Source organism: Mesoplodon bidens (assembly GCF_964165515.1).
Source record: "Mesoplodon bidens genome assembly, chromosome: 1".
NCBI classification, from domain to species: domain Eukaryota; kingdom Metazoa; phylum Chordata; class Mammalia; order Artiodactyla; family Ziphiidae; genus Mesoplodon; species Mesoplodon bidens.
The window spans coordinates 136,762,901-136,779,988 of NC_138176.1; the positions used below are offsets into that span (position 1 = coordinate 136,762,901).

Here is a 17,088-nt window from a genome sequence, read left to right on the forward strand (position 1 = left end):
TGATAGATCTGTCTTCTTTCCTCAGTCTCCTTTGGTTACATTTCATAGGACACCAGTAGGCATCCCCAAACTAATATAAATTTTCTAAAATGATCTCTTGTGAATTTGGGGAGAGCAGAGAAAAAGTTTCCAACTGAAGAGGTGATGAGCAATACTCCTACCTGCTGGGCATCTCTTCAAGTTCATGTCATAGTCACAGCCATCTTGGACCTCCAGTCTGGCCTGTGGCTTGTGGTCAGCTTGTGGGACATCGTGTTCAAAGGACAAACATTACAAACATTACAAGATACAAATTTTCCTTTTGTTGTTAAAAAGAATCTCCCAATTAGAATTCACCATTTATCAGCAGTATCTGGACATTCAAGCTACATGTGGATTAGGCTGTTTTTATTTAATCATTTGCAGTGTAGTTTATTTCAAAGTATATGGTCTGTGGACCTCAAGCATCTGAGATCTCCCCCACCCCACCCCTCCCTATGTGTGGCTAAAATACCCATTCCTTGGCCTCACCCCAGACCTGCTGAATCAGAATCTGGTGGAAGCAGATGGTGCCCAGGGATCTGCAAAGTTTCACAAATTCTCCAGGTGATTCTTACTCACACTTAGGTTTGAAAACCATCATGTTAATGAGCTGGAAATAATTCCTCTCTGACTATCCTGCTGAAAGCATAGAAGTAAGGCAGACCTACACAAACTTAGTAGGTGAATCCTACATCATTATACTGAAAGAAAATGAGCTTGACCTATATAACAGGTTGATTTGCCTTGTAATATGTAATTTGTACAGCGACTTCATTTGAATATTGTCCTCTTTAATTTCTGTTCTTGAATTTATTTTTGAGTGATTGTAAACACAAAGAATTCGTGGTATTTCTGCTCTTCTAAGCTACTATTTAATTAAAAGTAATAGAAAAAAATCATTTGATTCCCTTCTTAATATTCCAAAAGTATATACTAGTTTAATTTAGCATCAAGTGGGAGATACAGTGTATAATAATTTCTTTGACTATGAACCACTACCTCCCTCCAACAAAAAACAAACTAAGAAAAGAAACACCTCACACTTTTTTTTTTAAGATTTATTATTTATTTATTTAGTTTTGGCTGTGTCGGGTCTTAGTTGCGGCACTTGGGATATTCGTTGAGGCATGCAGGATCTTTCGTTGCAGTGCGCAGGCTTCTCTCTAGTTGTGGCGTGCAGGTTTTCTCTTCTCTAGTTGTGGCGTGCAGGCTCCAGGGCGCATGGGCTCCGTAGTTTGCAGCACGCAGGCTCTCTAATTGAGGTGCAGGAGCTTAGTAGATGTGGTGTGCAGGCTTAGTTGCCCCGTGGCATGTAGGGTCTTAGTTCCCTGACCAGGGATCAAACCCACATCCCCTGCATTGGAAGGCAGATTCTTTACCACTGGACCACCCGGGAAGTCCGCCCTCACACTTTAAATGTTTTGAAACTAACTCTTTTATATCATGTTCATTGTTCATAGAGCCCTTTAATGCAGTTTTTAATATATTAAAGATCATCAGTATATCATCAGTATATTTTAAAGTCATGGCAAAATACACTTAACATAGAACTAACCATCTTAGCCAGTTCAAGGGTAAGCCTGTTCACTTGTGTTAAATATATTCACATTGTTATACAACCAATCTCCAGAAATTTTTTATCTTGTAAAACTGAAACTTTATAACCATTAAATAACAACTCCCCATTTTCTCCCTCTCCCAGCCCTTGGCAACCACCATTCTACTATCTGTTTCTATGGATTTGACTATTCTAGGGATCTCATATAAATGGAATCATAACAGTATTTGTCCTTCTATGACTGGCTTATTTCACTTAGTACAATGTCCTCAAGATTTATCCATGTTGTAGCATGTGTCAAAACTTCCTTTTTTTTTTTTTAAAGGAAATGAATAATATTCCCTTGTATGTATGTACCACACTTTGTTGATCTAGTCATCCCTTGATGGATACTTGGGTAGCTTCCATCTTTTGGCTATTATGAATAATGCTGCTATAAACGTGGGTGTACAAATATCTCTCTGAGACCCTGCTTTCAAATTTTTGAATACATACCCAGAAGTGGAATTGCTAGATCATATGGTAATTCTGTTTTTAATATTTTGAAGAACTCCCATACTCTTTTCCATACATTCCCATCAACATTGCACAAGGGTTTCGTTTCTCCACATCCTCGCCAATACTTATTATTTTCAAAGATCATCAATATTTTAATTTTTTCTTTTTCGGGAACCTCACCAGCAATATGTTTTGTTGAGATAAGAGTTCTGGAACAAGGTGAAATTTTTTCAAGTCTCCTTAATTTATTATTACAATTCATTTCTGATTGAAAAAGTATTTTGTTTCATAGGTTTATTTATTTAAATAAGTACATAGAGTTAGATAGAATTCATATTTTATCAATCATGCATGGTCTATAATATAGCAGATCATGACTTATATTGAACTAAGTATAAAAGCAAACATTTATATAGTGATTTATATAGTGATCTGCAGTTTACAATGGGTCTTCTTGTTTTCTTATAACATTCTCATACTGATTCTCCACTCTATAACTGTAGTCTTTCTCAAATGCAGATCTGATCATTTCACTCTAACTTAGGGGTTTTTAAAGATTTCCCAATGCCTATAGAATAAAATGAAACCTCCTCAGCGTGGCAGACCATCCTCCCTAGCCTCATCTCTAGCAACATCTTCCTTCCACCCTACGTTTCAGCCAAATCAGGCTGCATGTAGTTTGCTGGCTAACACACTATAGCATACCTTTGAGTATTTACTTATGTGGTTCCCTTCAGCTGGAACACCCTTTCCAATATCACACCCCAGATTCACTGGGAAAAATTACTTGTACTTTGCCAGCTCGTGTGTCACTTTGTGACACCTGTCTTACCCCTCGCATGGTGTCAGTGAGATGTCCTTCCAGCCACCTCTCACCAAGTAGAATTGATGTCTCCTTTCTGCCTGCTGTGGCCAAAACAAGTTTTCTTGACATCACCCACCACATTTTACTACACTCCTTTGTGCCTTCCTTTATATTCGTCTCTCTTCCTAGACTGTGGACTCCTTGAGGGGAAAGTATGAGTCTAGTTTAACTCTAAAATGTCTTCAGTGACTGGCGCTTAGTAAATGCTCAATAAATGTATGTTGAATGAATCATTGAATAAATGAATGGGTGGGTGGATGAGTAGGTAGGTGGGTAGGTGAGTAGATGGCTGGATGGAGTCGGATAGGTATTAATATTCCTACAAGTTTTAAAGTGATTAAATGAGCTGCCCAGGATCATACCACAGTAATTTGGGGGCTAAAAATCAAATCCAGATTTTCTAATCTAATGCTTTTTCCTCTCCAGAGTGTTGTCTTCTAAATTTAAAATGCCAACATTAAAAGCATTGCGTAAGAGGACAGTAATACATTTATTTAAATTTTTGAGTCTTTTTAAATAGGTGGATAAAGCTAATCTGATTCTTTTTTTAATTTTAATTTTATTTATTTATTTATTTATATTTTTGGCTGTGTTGGGTCTTCATTGCTGCGCATGGGCTTTCTCTAGTTGCGGTGAGTGGGAGCTACTCTTCGTTGCGGTGCACGGTCTTCTCTTGAGGTGGCTTCTTCTCACCGGCTCTAGGCGTGCGGACTTCAGTAGTTGTGGCTCGCGGGCTCTAGAGCGCAGGCTCAGTAGTTGTGGCGCACGGGCTCAGTTGCTCCGTGGCATGTGGGATCTTCTCAGACCAGGGCTCAAACCCGTGTCCCCTGCATTGGCAGGCAGATTCTTAACCACCGCGCCACCAGGGAAGTCCCACTGATCATTTTTTATTAGGCATGTGTATTTATAAAATACTTCTCAGTAACTTTTATGGATTATCATTCACTATGTACCTCAAACAAAGAAATGACTTTTCCTGGAATTTCAGATGGTCACCAATGAAGTAGGGTGACTGATGATGGGCTTTGCATGTTGTCACCGTGCTACATGTTTATGGATGGGGCCCAGGCAGAGAATCAGAAACAAAGTTCATTTGGCCTTATGTTATCTGGCTTTTTATACTGACTCCATTCCTGATGATCTCTGGAGGAAGGAGGCTTGAGATTAAATTACAGTCTTCTCAGAGTCTGCTATTGGAAATCTAATATATACAGTATTTAATTTTTAGATTGCATAGATGTCATTAAAACAGTCATTTTCAAACTAATATTTATATATTCCCTCAGAGTCTAGACAACTATAATTTTAGATTGAGGATGTCTGTGCTCCCTCATAGAAAGGGAAAAGTCTCTCATTTGCTGAATACCTAATACAGGAACCACTGCACTAGGGCTTTCATATATGTTCTCTCATTTGATCCTTACAAAAACCTTGTAAGTTAATTATTATCTCTGTTTTACAAATTAAAAAACAAAACAAAACTGGCCTCCATGAAGTTAAGGCTCCAGGGTCCCTTAGTAAGTTGCAGGGCCAGGATTGATAATGGGGTCTATCTGTCTGATTCCCCAACTCCTACTCTTATAATTATAACCAGTGTTTTCCAATGATGAGACAAAAGATATGGAAACATAAGCTGGAACAATGTTCACAAACTTAAGTAAGAACAAGGTTCACAGGTAGTAGAAAACATCACCAAACAAATTCAGACATATGTTCCAGAAAATTGTAATATTTTATGTGGAAAGAATTATTATAAAATTTTCTTTCTGGCAAAACCTATATTTGATCAGAAAAATATTTTAAAATAATTTTAAGTTGTTGAAGGCCAAAATATTTTAATTAATAACAGCTGTATTAGACTAGCCAAACTGTTTGTTACATAATCACATATGTGTACACTTTGAAACGTTCTGTTTTTCCCTCCACAAACATTTGCTTCAGAGACATTAGAAACACCTAGCTTTGGGGTGCTGAATCCTCAGATTGGCTTGCAGGTTCCTTCTTATTTCCAGTTTTTACTTTCTTGTATGAAGTGCAAACTCAATGTTGATCAGCTGTTCACCAGTAAATGGTCCAGTTCTGGGTTCCATAACTTAAGAGAAATGTGTAAAAATCTCATGAGTTAAGGAATGAGGATCATGTATGGGTGGGGTGGTAAATAAGACTCGTTATATTGGTTACTAAGTAAATGGGAAGTAATTTAGATCATGTGTCCTCCAGAGCGAAAACTATTCTGTCCTACAAGTTCCAGCTTAAGTCCCACTAACTCAAAAAGTAATAATCATTCATTTCTGCTGTTAGGAAGAATTTCTTAAAGCTTAATATAAATATAGACTATCTGCCTTGGATATGTTAAGTTTTAATTGGTGGTGTGGCTCAGTCTTTGTAAATGTATGGTTCTTGGCTTTATATGGATTTTAGAGTACTGGAAACATAGGTTAGATTCCCATTTTATTTGACTCCTGGAAAACCATGTGTAGGTCTATTGCTATAGCAGAAGTAATCAAAATCCATGTTTCTGCTTCGGCTCTTCTTGTATCTTGCTTAATTTAACTGATAAAGAGTTACCTTTGATTTTTAGTGACTTGAGTTCTCTTACAATTTTAGGGCTTGGTAGAAACAGTGGACAATTCATGTGATCTTCATTTGTGCCTAGTAAGAGCAGTCCTTTTTCCAAAGTGGTCTCTGAATCATTCTTAGCAAAGTCATGTGCTTTGTCCATCTGGTCAGCTCACAGGAGCTCACAGACAAGGCACAGGGTTTCTAGCAGCATTCCACAATGTAGAAATCCAAAGAGGAGGATGATCTCATGGGAATCAAAAACTTCAGGTTCAGAATTATTGAAACAATTTAAATAGAATTAAATTTTTTTTAAATTTGCCTTGGTATTTTACTTGGTCTTACTGGTTTTTTTTTTTTTTTTTTCCCCAAGAGTAAATACCTTTTTTTGATCTGCCATTTTCCATGTCATATGTATTCAGGATTTATCCTATATTAACTAAAACCTTACAGATTTTCCTAAGAGTAGATAGACTCTTAGGCTTTTTACTAACATTTTGAGATTCACAAAAGTTTTCAAACAATATAAAGTAAGAATATTCAAGGAAGTTTTGAAATTCATAACCAGTGCAGAGTTAGCCTGCAGAGCTGTTCACTATAAGGCCATCTCTGTCCTCTAGAACAGGCAGTTGCAATGAAAACATTTGTGTTGGAACAGAGGTACAACTCTAGAAGAAAAGCCACTTAAATAATAAGACTGCATTTCAGGCATATCCGACCTAGAAGATTCTCTTTTCCTCTTTTAAATTTTTAGAGGATTCCAATTCACTCCCATCCTGCTACAGAAAGTATTTAAGAGGCCTTAATTTCTGATACATTGGCATTGGGCAATAGCAATTTTAAAAAGAATGAAAATTGCAAAGCCAAAAGAAATAACCCTGCTGAACCTTGAGAGTGAAGATTTTTTGAATAATTGAAGAGAGAATGAAGCCTAATCTGAGAAGGTGATCAGTCTCTTATTCACAACTCTATCCCTGGCACATAGAGACCCATCTAGAACATAGAAGTGTATAGTAGAGGTCAGAAGCATAGAATCTGATCCAATAGAAGAAAAGAAAGATCTGGACTAGGACCAGAACAGAGGCACTATGTCCTACAGAGGGAAGATTAATAATTAATATCAGACCCATACTCCATGCTACCTGCAAATTGTGCCTGCAAATGGGCCCACTTCAAATGTTTAACTTTTTATTTTGAAATAGCTTAAAACATAAAGTTGCAATAATACTGTAAAGAGCTCCCATATACCTCTACCCAGATTCACCAATTTTTAATGTTTTACCACATTTACTTTCATTCTCAAAGGCCTGGATTCTGAACCTAATTAAAATATCAAGTGTCATTCATGTTTTTCTGTTATTCTATATTCACAATATAATTTAGTTTGATTTCATTTTCATTGAATTTGCATTTATCTTTGGGAAGCCCCTCAACCTTTTTACACTTGCTTACTCATCTGAAATGTGAAGATATTTATGGTTTAGGGTTGTTACAAACATTAAATGAGACAGTGCATGCAAAGCATTTAGCACAGGGCCTGGCACACAGTAAGTGCTTAATAAATATTACCCTTTTGTTCATTGCATCAACAAATATTTATTGAGAAACTTGTGGATGTTGTTGTTGTTATTAAGTGTCTTTGATGACTGATAAATAAATCAATCCCAGGAAGTAAGCACTGATAATAATAGTTAGAATTGTAAGGGGCAGAGTCAAGATGATGACTTGGGAAGATGGAGAGTTCGCGTCTCCCCACAACTAGGGTGCCTGCCAGATGCTGGTGGGGGACCTCGACACCCAAGGAGACGGGAGGGACCCCCCAAGCAAACTGGTAGGATGGGGGGGGACTGAAGTGGAGGCCAACAAGACCAGTTCCTCAGAGGGGTGGCTGGGAGTGGGGAGGGGTTCCCATGCCTGGAGGGACCCTTGGAGGCTCAGATCATGGGGGGAGTGAGCCCAGCGTTTCCCCTGAACAATTGGGAAGTCTGCCTGGCTCTCAGGCTGTGTCCTACACCCTCAGAGGCCCCCTCCAGGCCACGTTGGTCTTGGGGGCATAGGAGGGAGGTGGGGGAGAAGAGGAGAGGCAGGCCAGGAGGGGCCCTCCAGGACCGGAGGAGCGAGAGAGGAGCAGAGGGCGTTTGCCCCACCCACTTGGGCAGGGAAGCCTGCTGGACTCCCAGGCTAGGTCCCTCACCCTCTGAGACCAGAGGCACGCCTGGGCCCTTTCTGTTCTGTTGGGCCTAAGCTCCACCCCACACCACCCTGAAGGCCTTGTTCAGCTCTGTGGGTCCTGAGCATAGCCCCCACCACCTGCTGCCTAAACCCCGCCCCTGCCTAAGCCCTGCCCCCACAACCAAGGCCTTTTCTTTTTCTTTTTTCCTTCTCTTTTTTACTATTGTGGCTCTGTTTTACCTTCCAGTTGTTGTTTCATCTATATTTTTATTTTTATATTCTAACATATCTGTTAGTGTCCTAATCTAATTTTATTTTTTACTCTTTATTATTGTTCTCTTTTTTTCTTTTTTTTTTTTTTTGCCACCCCACGTGGCTTGCTGGATCTTGGTTCATGAGCCACAGGTCGGGCCGAACCTCCTGCAGTGGGAGCTCTGAGTCTGAACCACTGGACTAACAGAGGACCTCAGACCCCAGGGAATATTCATCAGAGTGAGGTCTCCTGGAGGTCCTCATCTCGGAACCAAGACCCAGCTGTACCCAACAGTCTACAAACTTCAGTGCTGGAAGCTTCAGGACAAACAACCAGTAAGACAAGAACACAATCCCACTCATCAAAAAAAAAAAAAAAAAAAATGAAACGGCAAAAAATATATGTCACAGATGAAGGAGCAAGGTAAAAACCTATAAGGCCAAATAAATGAAGAGGAAATAGGCAATCTACCTGAAAGAAAATTCAGAGTAGTGATAGTAAAGATGATCCAGAATCTCAGAAATAGAATGGAGACACGGATTGAGAAAATACAAGAAATGTTTAACAAAGATCTAGAAGAACTAAAGAACAAACAAACAGAGATGAACAACATAATAACTGATATGAAAAATACACTAGAAGGAATCAATAACAGAATAACAGAGGCAGAAGAACGAGTAAGTGAGCTGGAAGACAAAACGGTGGAAGTATCTGCTGAGGAGCAGAATAAAGGAAAAAGAATGAAAAGAATTGAAGACAATCTCAGAGACCTCTGGGACAACACTAAACATACCAACATTCAAATTATATGGGTCCCAGAAGAAGAAGAGAAAAAGAAAGGGTCTGAGAAAATATTTGAAGAGATTATAGTGGAAAACTTCCCTAACGTGGGAAAGGAAATAGTCGCCCAAGTGCAGGAAGTACAGAGAGTCCCAGACAGGAAAAACCCTAGGAGAAACACACCAAGACACATATTAATCAAACTAACAAAAATTAAATTCAAAGAAAAAATATTAAAAGCAAAAAATAACATACAAAGGAATCCCCATAAGGTTATCAGCTGATTTTTCAGCAGAAACTCTTCAGGCCAGAAGGGAGTGACAGGATATACTTAAAGTGATGAAAGAGAAAAACCTGCAACCAAGATTACTCTACCCAGCAAGGATCTCATTCAGATTCAATGGAGAAATCAAAAGCTTTTCAGACAAGCATAAGCTAAGAGAATTCAGCACCACCAAACCAGCTTTACAACAAATGCTAAAGAAACTCCTCTAGGCAGGAAACAGAAGAGAAGGAAAATACCCACAAATAAACCCAAAACAATTAATAAAATGGTCATAGGAACATACATATCGATAATAACCTTGAATGTAAATTGATTAAATGCCCCAACCAAAACACACAGGCTGGCTGAATGGATACAAAAACAAGACCCATATATATGCTGTCTACAAGAGACCCACTTCAGACCTAGGGACACATGCAGACTGAAAGTGAGGGGATGGAAAAAGATATTCCATGCAAATGGAAATCCAAAGAAAACTGGAGTAGCTTTGATATCAAAACCAGAAAAAGATATCACACAAAAAAGAAAATTATAGCCAGTATGACTGATGAACATAGATGCAAAAATCCTGAACAAAATACTAGCAAACAGAATCCAACAACATATTAAAAGGATCATACACCATGATCAAGTGGGATTTATCCCAGGAATGCAAGGATCCTTCAATATACGCAAATCAATCAATGTGATACACCATATTAACAAATTAAGGAATAAAAACCATATGATCATCTCAATAGATGCAAAAAAAGCTTTTGACAAAATTCAACACCCATTTATGATAAAAACCCTGCAGAAAGTAGGAATAGAGGGAACTTTCCTCAACATAATAAAGGCCATATATGACAAACCCACAGCAAACATCATAAGCAATGGTGAAAAACTGAAAGCATTTCCACTAAGATCAGGAACAAGACAAGGATGTCCACCCTCGCGACTCTTATTTAACATAGTTTTGGAAGTCCTAGCCGTGGCAATCAGAGAAGAAAAAGAAATAAAAGGAATACAAATTGGAAAAGAAGTAAAATTGTCACTGTGTGCAGATGACATGACACTATACATAGAAAATCCTAAAGATGCCACCAGGAAACTACTAGAAATAAATCAGTGAATTTGGTAAGGTTGCAGGATACAAAATTAATGCACAGACATTTCTTGCATTCCTATACACTAACAATGAAAAATCAGAAAGAAAAATAAAGGAAAAAATCCCATTTACCATCACAACAAAAAGAATAAAATACCTAGGAATAAACCTACCTAAGGAGGTGAAAGACTTGTACTCAGAAAACTATAAAACACTGATGAAAGAAAACAAAGATGACATAAACAGATGGAGACATATACCATGTTCTAGGATTGAAAGAATCAGTATTGTGAAAGTGACTATACTACCCAAAGCAATCTACAGATTCAGTGCAATCCCTTTCAAACTACCAATGGCATTCTTCACAGACTTAGAACAAAAAATTTTGCAATTCGTACGGAAACACAAAAGACCCCGAATAGCCAAAGAAATCTTGAGAAAGAAAAACAGAGCTGGAGGAATCAGGCTCCCTGACTTCAGACAATACTACAAAGCTACAGTAATCAAGACAGTATGGTACTGGCACAAAAACAGAAATATATATCAGTGGCACAGGATAGAAAGCCCAGAGCTAAACCCATGCACATATGGTCACCTAATTTATGACAAAGGAGGCAAGAACATAGAGTGAAGACAGCCTCTTCAATAAGTGGTGCTGGGAAAACTGGACAGTTACATGTAAAAGAAGAAATTAGAACACTCCCTAACACCATACCCAAAAATGAACTCAAAATGGATTAAAGACCTAAATGTAAGACCGCACACTATTAAACTCTTAGAGGAAAACATAAGAAAAACACTCTATGACATAAATCACAGCAAGATCTTTTCTGACCCACCTCCTAGAGTAATGGAAATAAAAACAAAAATAAACAAATGGGACCCAGTGAAACTTAAAAGCTTTTGCACAGCAAAGGAAAGCATAAACAAGATGAAAAGACAACCCTCAGAATGGGAGAAAATATTTGCAGATGAAACAATGCACAAAGGATTAATCTCCAAAATATACAAATGGCTCATGGAGCTCAGTATTTAAAAAACAAACAACCCAATTAAAAAATGGGCAGAAGACCTAAATAAACATTTCACCAAGGAGGACATACACATGGCCAAGAGGCACATGAAAAGATGCTCAACATCACTAATTATTAGAGAAATGCAAATCAAAACTACAATGAGGTATCACCTCACACCAGTTAGAATGGGCATCATCAGAAAATCTCCAAACAACAAATGCTGGAGAGGGTCTGGTGAAAACGGAACCCTCCTGCACTGTTGGTGGGAATGTAAATTGATACAACCATTATGTAGAACAGTATGGCGGTTCCTTAAAAAACTAAAAATAGAGCTACCATATGACCCAGCAATCCCACTACTGGGCATATACCCTGAGAAAACCATAGTTCAAAAGGAGTCATGTACCACAATGTTAATTGCAACACTATCTACAATATCCAGGACATGGAAGCAACCTAAGTGTCCATCGACAGATGAATGGATAAAGAAGATGTGGCACATATATACAATGGAATATTACTCAGCCATAAAAAGAAACGAAATTGAGTTATTTGTAGTGAGGTGGATGGACCTAGAGTCTATCATACAGAGCAAAGTAAGTCAGAAAGAGAAAAACAAATACTGTATGCTAATGCATATATATGGAATATAAAAAAAAATGGTACTGATGAACCTAGTGGCAGGGCAGGAATAAATATGCAGACATAGAGAATGCACTTGAGCACATGCGGTGGGGAGAGGGGGATGCAACTCTGAAGTGAGAGAAGCATGGACATATATACACTACCACATGTAAAACAGATAGCTAGTGGGAAGCAGCCGCATAGCACAGGGAGGTCAGCTTGGTGCTTTTCGACACCTAGAGGGGTGGGATAGGGAAGGTGAGAAGGAGACTCAGGAGGGAGAGGATATGGGGGTATATTTATGCATATGGCTGATTCACTTTGATGTACAATAGAAACTAACACAGCATTGTGAAGCAATTGTACTCCAATAAAGATGTATAAAAATATACATATATAAAATAATAGTTAGAATTGTAATACGTAGACACAGAGGAAATAAAATGACATCTGAACTTTGCTTCAAAATTATTTGCAGGGGGAATGGGTGATGGGTACATGAAGTTTCATTATACTGTCCTCTTTTTTGCATATGTTTAAAATTTTCCATAATACAAAGTTTGAAAAAAGCACAAAGATACACATACCAAATTAATCATTCTCAAATGCCTAGTAAATGTCACATTTTCCCAGAGTTGGGTCATTTAATTGGTTTGAAAAATATTAAAATGAGTCAAATGAATCTTAACATTCCGATGGTCACAGAGGTGTACTTTCACCATTAATTTGACAGCCACTTTTCCGTGGTTTTTAAGCATTGAACCTTGACACTGTTGTGTCCAGGAAATTACCCATTGGCTATGGCTGAATAGTACATTGTTTATTTATATCTTGCTTATTCTGTTATATAGGCATTCAGAAAACTACATTTATAAATGTGATTCTTAAATCTACTAATCAATTCAGGCCTTAATTAATGGGAACTCAAACAGCTTCAGTGCCATGAAGCCAATACAGTTTAAATTTGTATTATGAATGGCAAAATTTTTTGAATTATTATTATTTTACTATATTACTTTGACAAGAAGAAACAAATATAAGCAGTAGAGGAGTTGTAAAGCTGAATAGTTTCCAATTTAGAGAACTCTGAGCTTTTGTAGCAGACCTCTGGAACTGAGTCTTAAAATGACTTTTCAGATGAATGAGCATTTGTTAGACCCCTCGCACCTCTTCCAAAATCTTGCTTCATTAATTATCTCCTTGCCAATTGTATCTTCAGTCTTTCTCCATGTTCTTACTTTTTTCAGTTTTGTCAACAAGTCTGATATGATATTTCTTATCTTAAAATACAACAAAACTCTTCCCAGGCACAAAACTCTTGTAGATGCACAAGACGGGAGCAAGAGTACATACTCTAGGTGTTGAGACACCTGGACAGAGAAAGCAGTGACTGCTGAATGTCCCAGGGGCAGAGGCCATGGAGTGTGGCACTAATTTGTCTTCAAGCTGCTTCTCACATGGCCATCTCTGGGCAGCATGTTCCAGGAAAAATGAGAACAGATATATATTTAATAACAATGGATGAATCTCCCAAGACTTAAGCCAGAGAGTAAAGAATAAAATAAGTTGCACAGAGAAATTTAAATGAGTAAAGAGTTCATTTTGTTCTCCTTAAGGCCAGAATCAGCTCTGGGCTATTCCTTCATGAGCCTCTGTTCCTTCTATTTGTTCATGATCCCTTCTGCACACCTCTCCTGACAGCAGGAGCCCAAAGTCTGGCTTCAGTCTTCCATCAGAGGTACATGGTTTTAGAATGTGAAAGTTACATTTAAAAAAACAAGGAATTCTAGGGCTTCCCTGGTGGCTCAGTGGTTGAGAGTCCGCCTGCCGATGCAGGGGACACGGGTTCATGCCCCAGTCTGGGAAGATCCCACACGCCTCGGAGCAGCTGGGCCTGTGAGCCATGGCCGCTGAGCCTGTGCTTCCGGAGCTTGTGCTCCGCAACGGGAGAGGCCACAGCAGTGAGAGGCCCGCGTACTGCAAAACAAAACAAAACAAAACAAAACAACCCCCCCCCAAGGAATTCTAAATGGAGGCTTTCACTGCTGGTGACATCCTGGTAAAAGGGAATTTGAATTTTTTCATCTCTGTCCTTACACATTTGAACTCTTGGGAAGGACTCGCTGGAAACAGACTCAGCTGGGCTTTGTTTAGTCTACTCTTAAGAAAGGCTAATCGGAATCACTGGGGTGGTTCCTTATTTTAGTTCTCACAGTTGCTCCCCACAAGATATTAACTTAATTCTCCCTCTCCCATTCTTTGTTAATTATAGCTATGGCTCATCAAAAAGGAGTAATTCCAATATTCAAAGTCCATAATATGTCTTCAATGAAGTTAGATATGACTGCAGTTTGGGATGGAAACCTGGTCCCGAATGTCATACATTTTCATTTTTTCTTTTTCTGTATTATGGTATTAAACAGATTTGCTCCAGGTAATCACCAGCTCTTAGAATGGAAAATTCTCTTATACATCAGTGCAGGCATTGATTCAGAATGATACCTAGCTCCTGGAACACAGTACGTGCTTAGCAGATATTTGCTGACTGGCTTGAGCTGGTTCAATCGTTCCACCAGCACAGGAATATTTTCAACCCTTTGCTTGAAAGATGGTCCTTCATATCCTCTGCTTGAATCTTTCTAGTTCTGGGGAGTCCCTTCTTCCTCCTCCTCTGCCCCTCCCCTCCCCTCCTTGTTCAGGAGGTCTGTGCTGAGTAGATCTATGCAGGCACCTTGCTGGGCTCTGGGATACCATGAGTAACGATACATTCCCTGCCCTTGTGGAATTCATGGGTTAGTAGGGGAGACAGACATTAATTAAAGGGCCAAAGAAGACAAGTAAAGCCACAACTCTGACAAGTACTAAGAAGGGGAGCACAGAGGGTGGAATGAGCTCCTCCAGGAGGTAGAAAGGACTCCATGAAGATGGGAAAACCGAGATCTGAAGGATGAACCGGAGTTGGTTTGGTATAGAAAAGAAGGAAGACCACACAGGCAGAGGGACCTGCACATTCAAGATGAAAGGTGGGAAGGAGCCTGCTGTGCTCCAGGGACTAAAGAAGGTCAGTGTGGCTGCAGCCAGCGGAGTGACAGGGAGTGGGTATGAGCTGGGGCTGGACACCAACTGAACGGCCCATCCACAAAGAACTCATAAACTCTACTAAGAACTTTGGACATTATCCTAAGAGGACTAGAAAACCATCCAGTGGTTTTTACAAGGGGGCAACATGATCAGATTTGCATCCTACTCACTGCTAGACGTGTGTGTGTTTGTGGGGGGTGTATGTGTGTATGTGTGCATATGTTAGAAAGTTCTTCCTTCCATTGACTTAAAACTGCCTCCATATGACTTTCTCTCACTGCTCTTGGTCCTGTCTTTTTTCTGGAGCTCTGCAGAAGCAAGTCCCCTCCCTATTCTCAGTGAGGACTTTCCAAATTCCAGTTCTGTTTCAGCTTCTTAGTATCCTGATCGTATCTTTCTGTACTTCCTGCATCATCAATCTTCCTAATAAAATGTGGTTCATAGAGTTGAATACGATCCTCCAGAAAGTTTTGGAGAACAGATTAGTTGTTTTCTGTGATCTGGACCCTATATTTAAGCCACACACATGACCAATAGTTTCATGCTAATTTTATAGTCTATGGAACAACCCCAAAGCCCAACTTTTTCAGGTGCAATGCTAATAAATCAGGAGGTCTCTCTTTTTCTGTTTTTGCTCTTGTTTTTTTAAAACACAGATAAATAAAACAGCTCTGGCTTTCAGCCCTGACACTGCCACCAATCCTGGAAAGTTCACATATTCTCTCTGGGCCTCCATGCTTTACAGAGGAGCAAACTTCTTTCCCCATTCCTGATGTTTCCTTCTATGTGGTGGGAACCCCATTCCTGAACCAGGCCTGGGCTCTCTCCACTCCTCTCACTCAATCTTCCCAAAGGAGAAGTGGCTTCATCTGATGGAAGGAGGAGTGACTTCATCTGTTGGAGAAAATGGACATCCTTAACTCAGTGCCTTTTTCTCTTCTCTTTCTTTGGGAGCAAACTGGCCCACAGAAAGCACGTGCTCTGGCCTGCTCTCCCCATGCTGTAAGTTTTGCAAAGGGTTTTCATCCCAGGGAGCCGGCAATAGTCCAGTGGGGCTCTGTGAAGCCTACTTGTCTACAGATTTAAGTCAGTTTCTTCATTATCAACTTTATCAGTAATAAAGTAATAGTCTTGCCCAAATGGCCTTATGTCATTGTCTTGTTTCTCTATTGGTTCAGCACTCAGTGCTATTTATTGGGCTCTTCCGAACAATGAGAGGATAACCAATTATTGTTTTCCAAAATTCCTTGTCCCTAGGAATATGACTTTACATTTATCCCATTAAATGTCTTCAGGTTTGTTTCAGCCCATTCTTCATTATAGCCAAAATTAGCACTAATTGGTACCCAGTGGTCTGGAGGAATTTACTCATGTCCTTAACCAATTAGTTAACTCCGAGGAAGTAATGTTGGCCCTGGGATCCATTCTAGGTTGCAGTGTGCTGGGATGTTGCCATAGCTTTATTCGCAAAGCCATATTACAATCTTATGGGAGCCCCTATTAGTAAAATGTCATTTCAAAATCAGATCTGCTCTGTATTCAATTCCACTCTATTGTAGCTAATGTCACAGCAAGATCATATGCTTCACATTTGACATATCTTTGAAAAGTTTGTCCATGGTGCCTGTCATGTAACAAATGCAGAAGTAATCATAAACATTGATGATGGTGATGATTCAAAGTGTTAGTAATAGTAGTTTATATTTACCAAGTGCTTTGTGTGATTCAAAGAACTTTCAGATACCGTATCTCACTTGAGCTTCCCAGCTGCCCTGTGCAGCAGACAGGGCAAGAAGTATTGTCTTCATTTTACAAATGAGGAAACAGAGGGGTTCAATATGTCCCAAATCACATGGTGTATTTAGCAGTAGAGTCAGACCCAGAACACAAGCCTGCAAATATTGTCTAAAATTTGCCACTAAACCTGATATCCACTTCAATAGTATTTATCTTCCACCTTGAATGGGTTCTTCTTCATGACCCTGATTTAGGTGTGAATATCACACATTCATCACTAGACTCAGCAATCCTAGTAAGTTGCATCTTCATGTGGTTCACTGGTGTCCATGGCACAGTGCCTGTCTTCATTAGACCCCAGGGTCCTCAAGATGGGGCGGGGTGGGGGGCACGTGCATGCTGTTCTTTCAGCAGCCAGCTTAACGTATAATGGCAGAAGCATACTTGACTTTTTAAAGCGCTGGGAGAAAATGTGTTTGTTATCTGCCTTTTCTTTTTTCTCTTTTGGCTTGGTTTTACAGATATGTTAATGTTAACTCACAGTGGGGAAT

At 39.3% G+C, this 17,088-nt stretch overlaps 1 protein-coding gene across 4 annotated transcripts in view; it reads left to right on the forward strand.

Annotated features, from left to right (window-relative positions):
* Nucleotides 1–17,088, forward strand: part of LOC308613600 (uncharacterized protein) — a 139,650-nt gene that overhangs the window by 85,778 nt on the left and 36,784 nt on the right. For 2 of the 4 annotated variants that reach the window (XM_081227310.1, XM_081227307.1), the window contains one exon: nt 8,079–12,146. The exons of the other annotated variants lie outside the window; for them this stretch is intronic. Coding sequence is in view for 1 of the 2 variants with exons in the window: in XM_081227307.1 (XP_081083433.1) it covers nt 8,079–8,130 (52 nt within the window). In the remaining variant the exon portion in view is untranslated. Of the gene's footprint in view, nt 1–8,078; nt 12,147–17,088 lie in introns of those variants that run through there. 4 annotated transcript variants of the gene reach the window in all.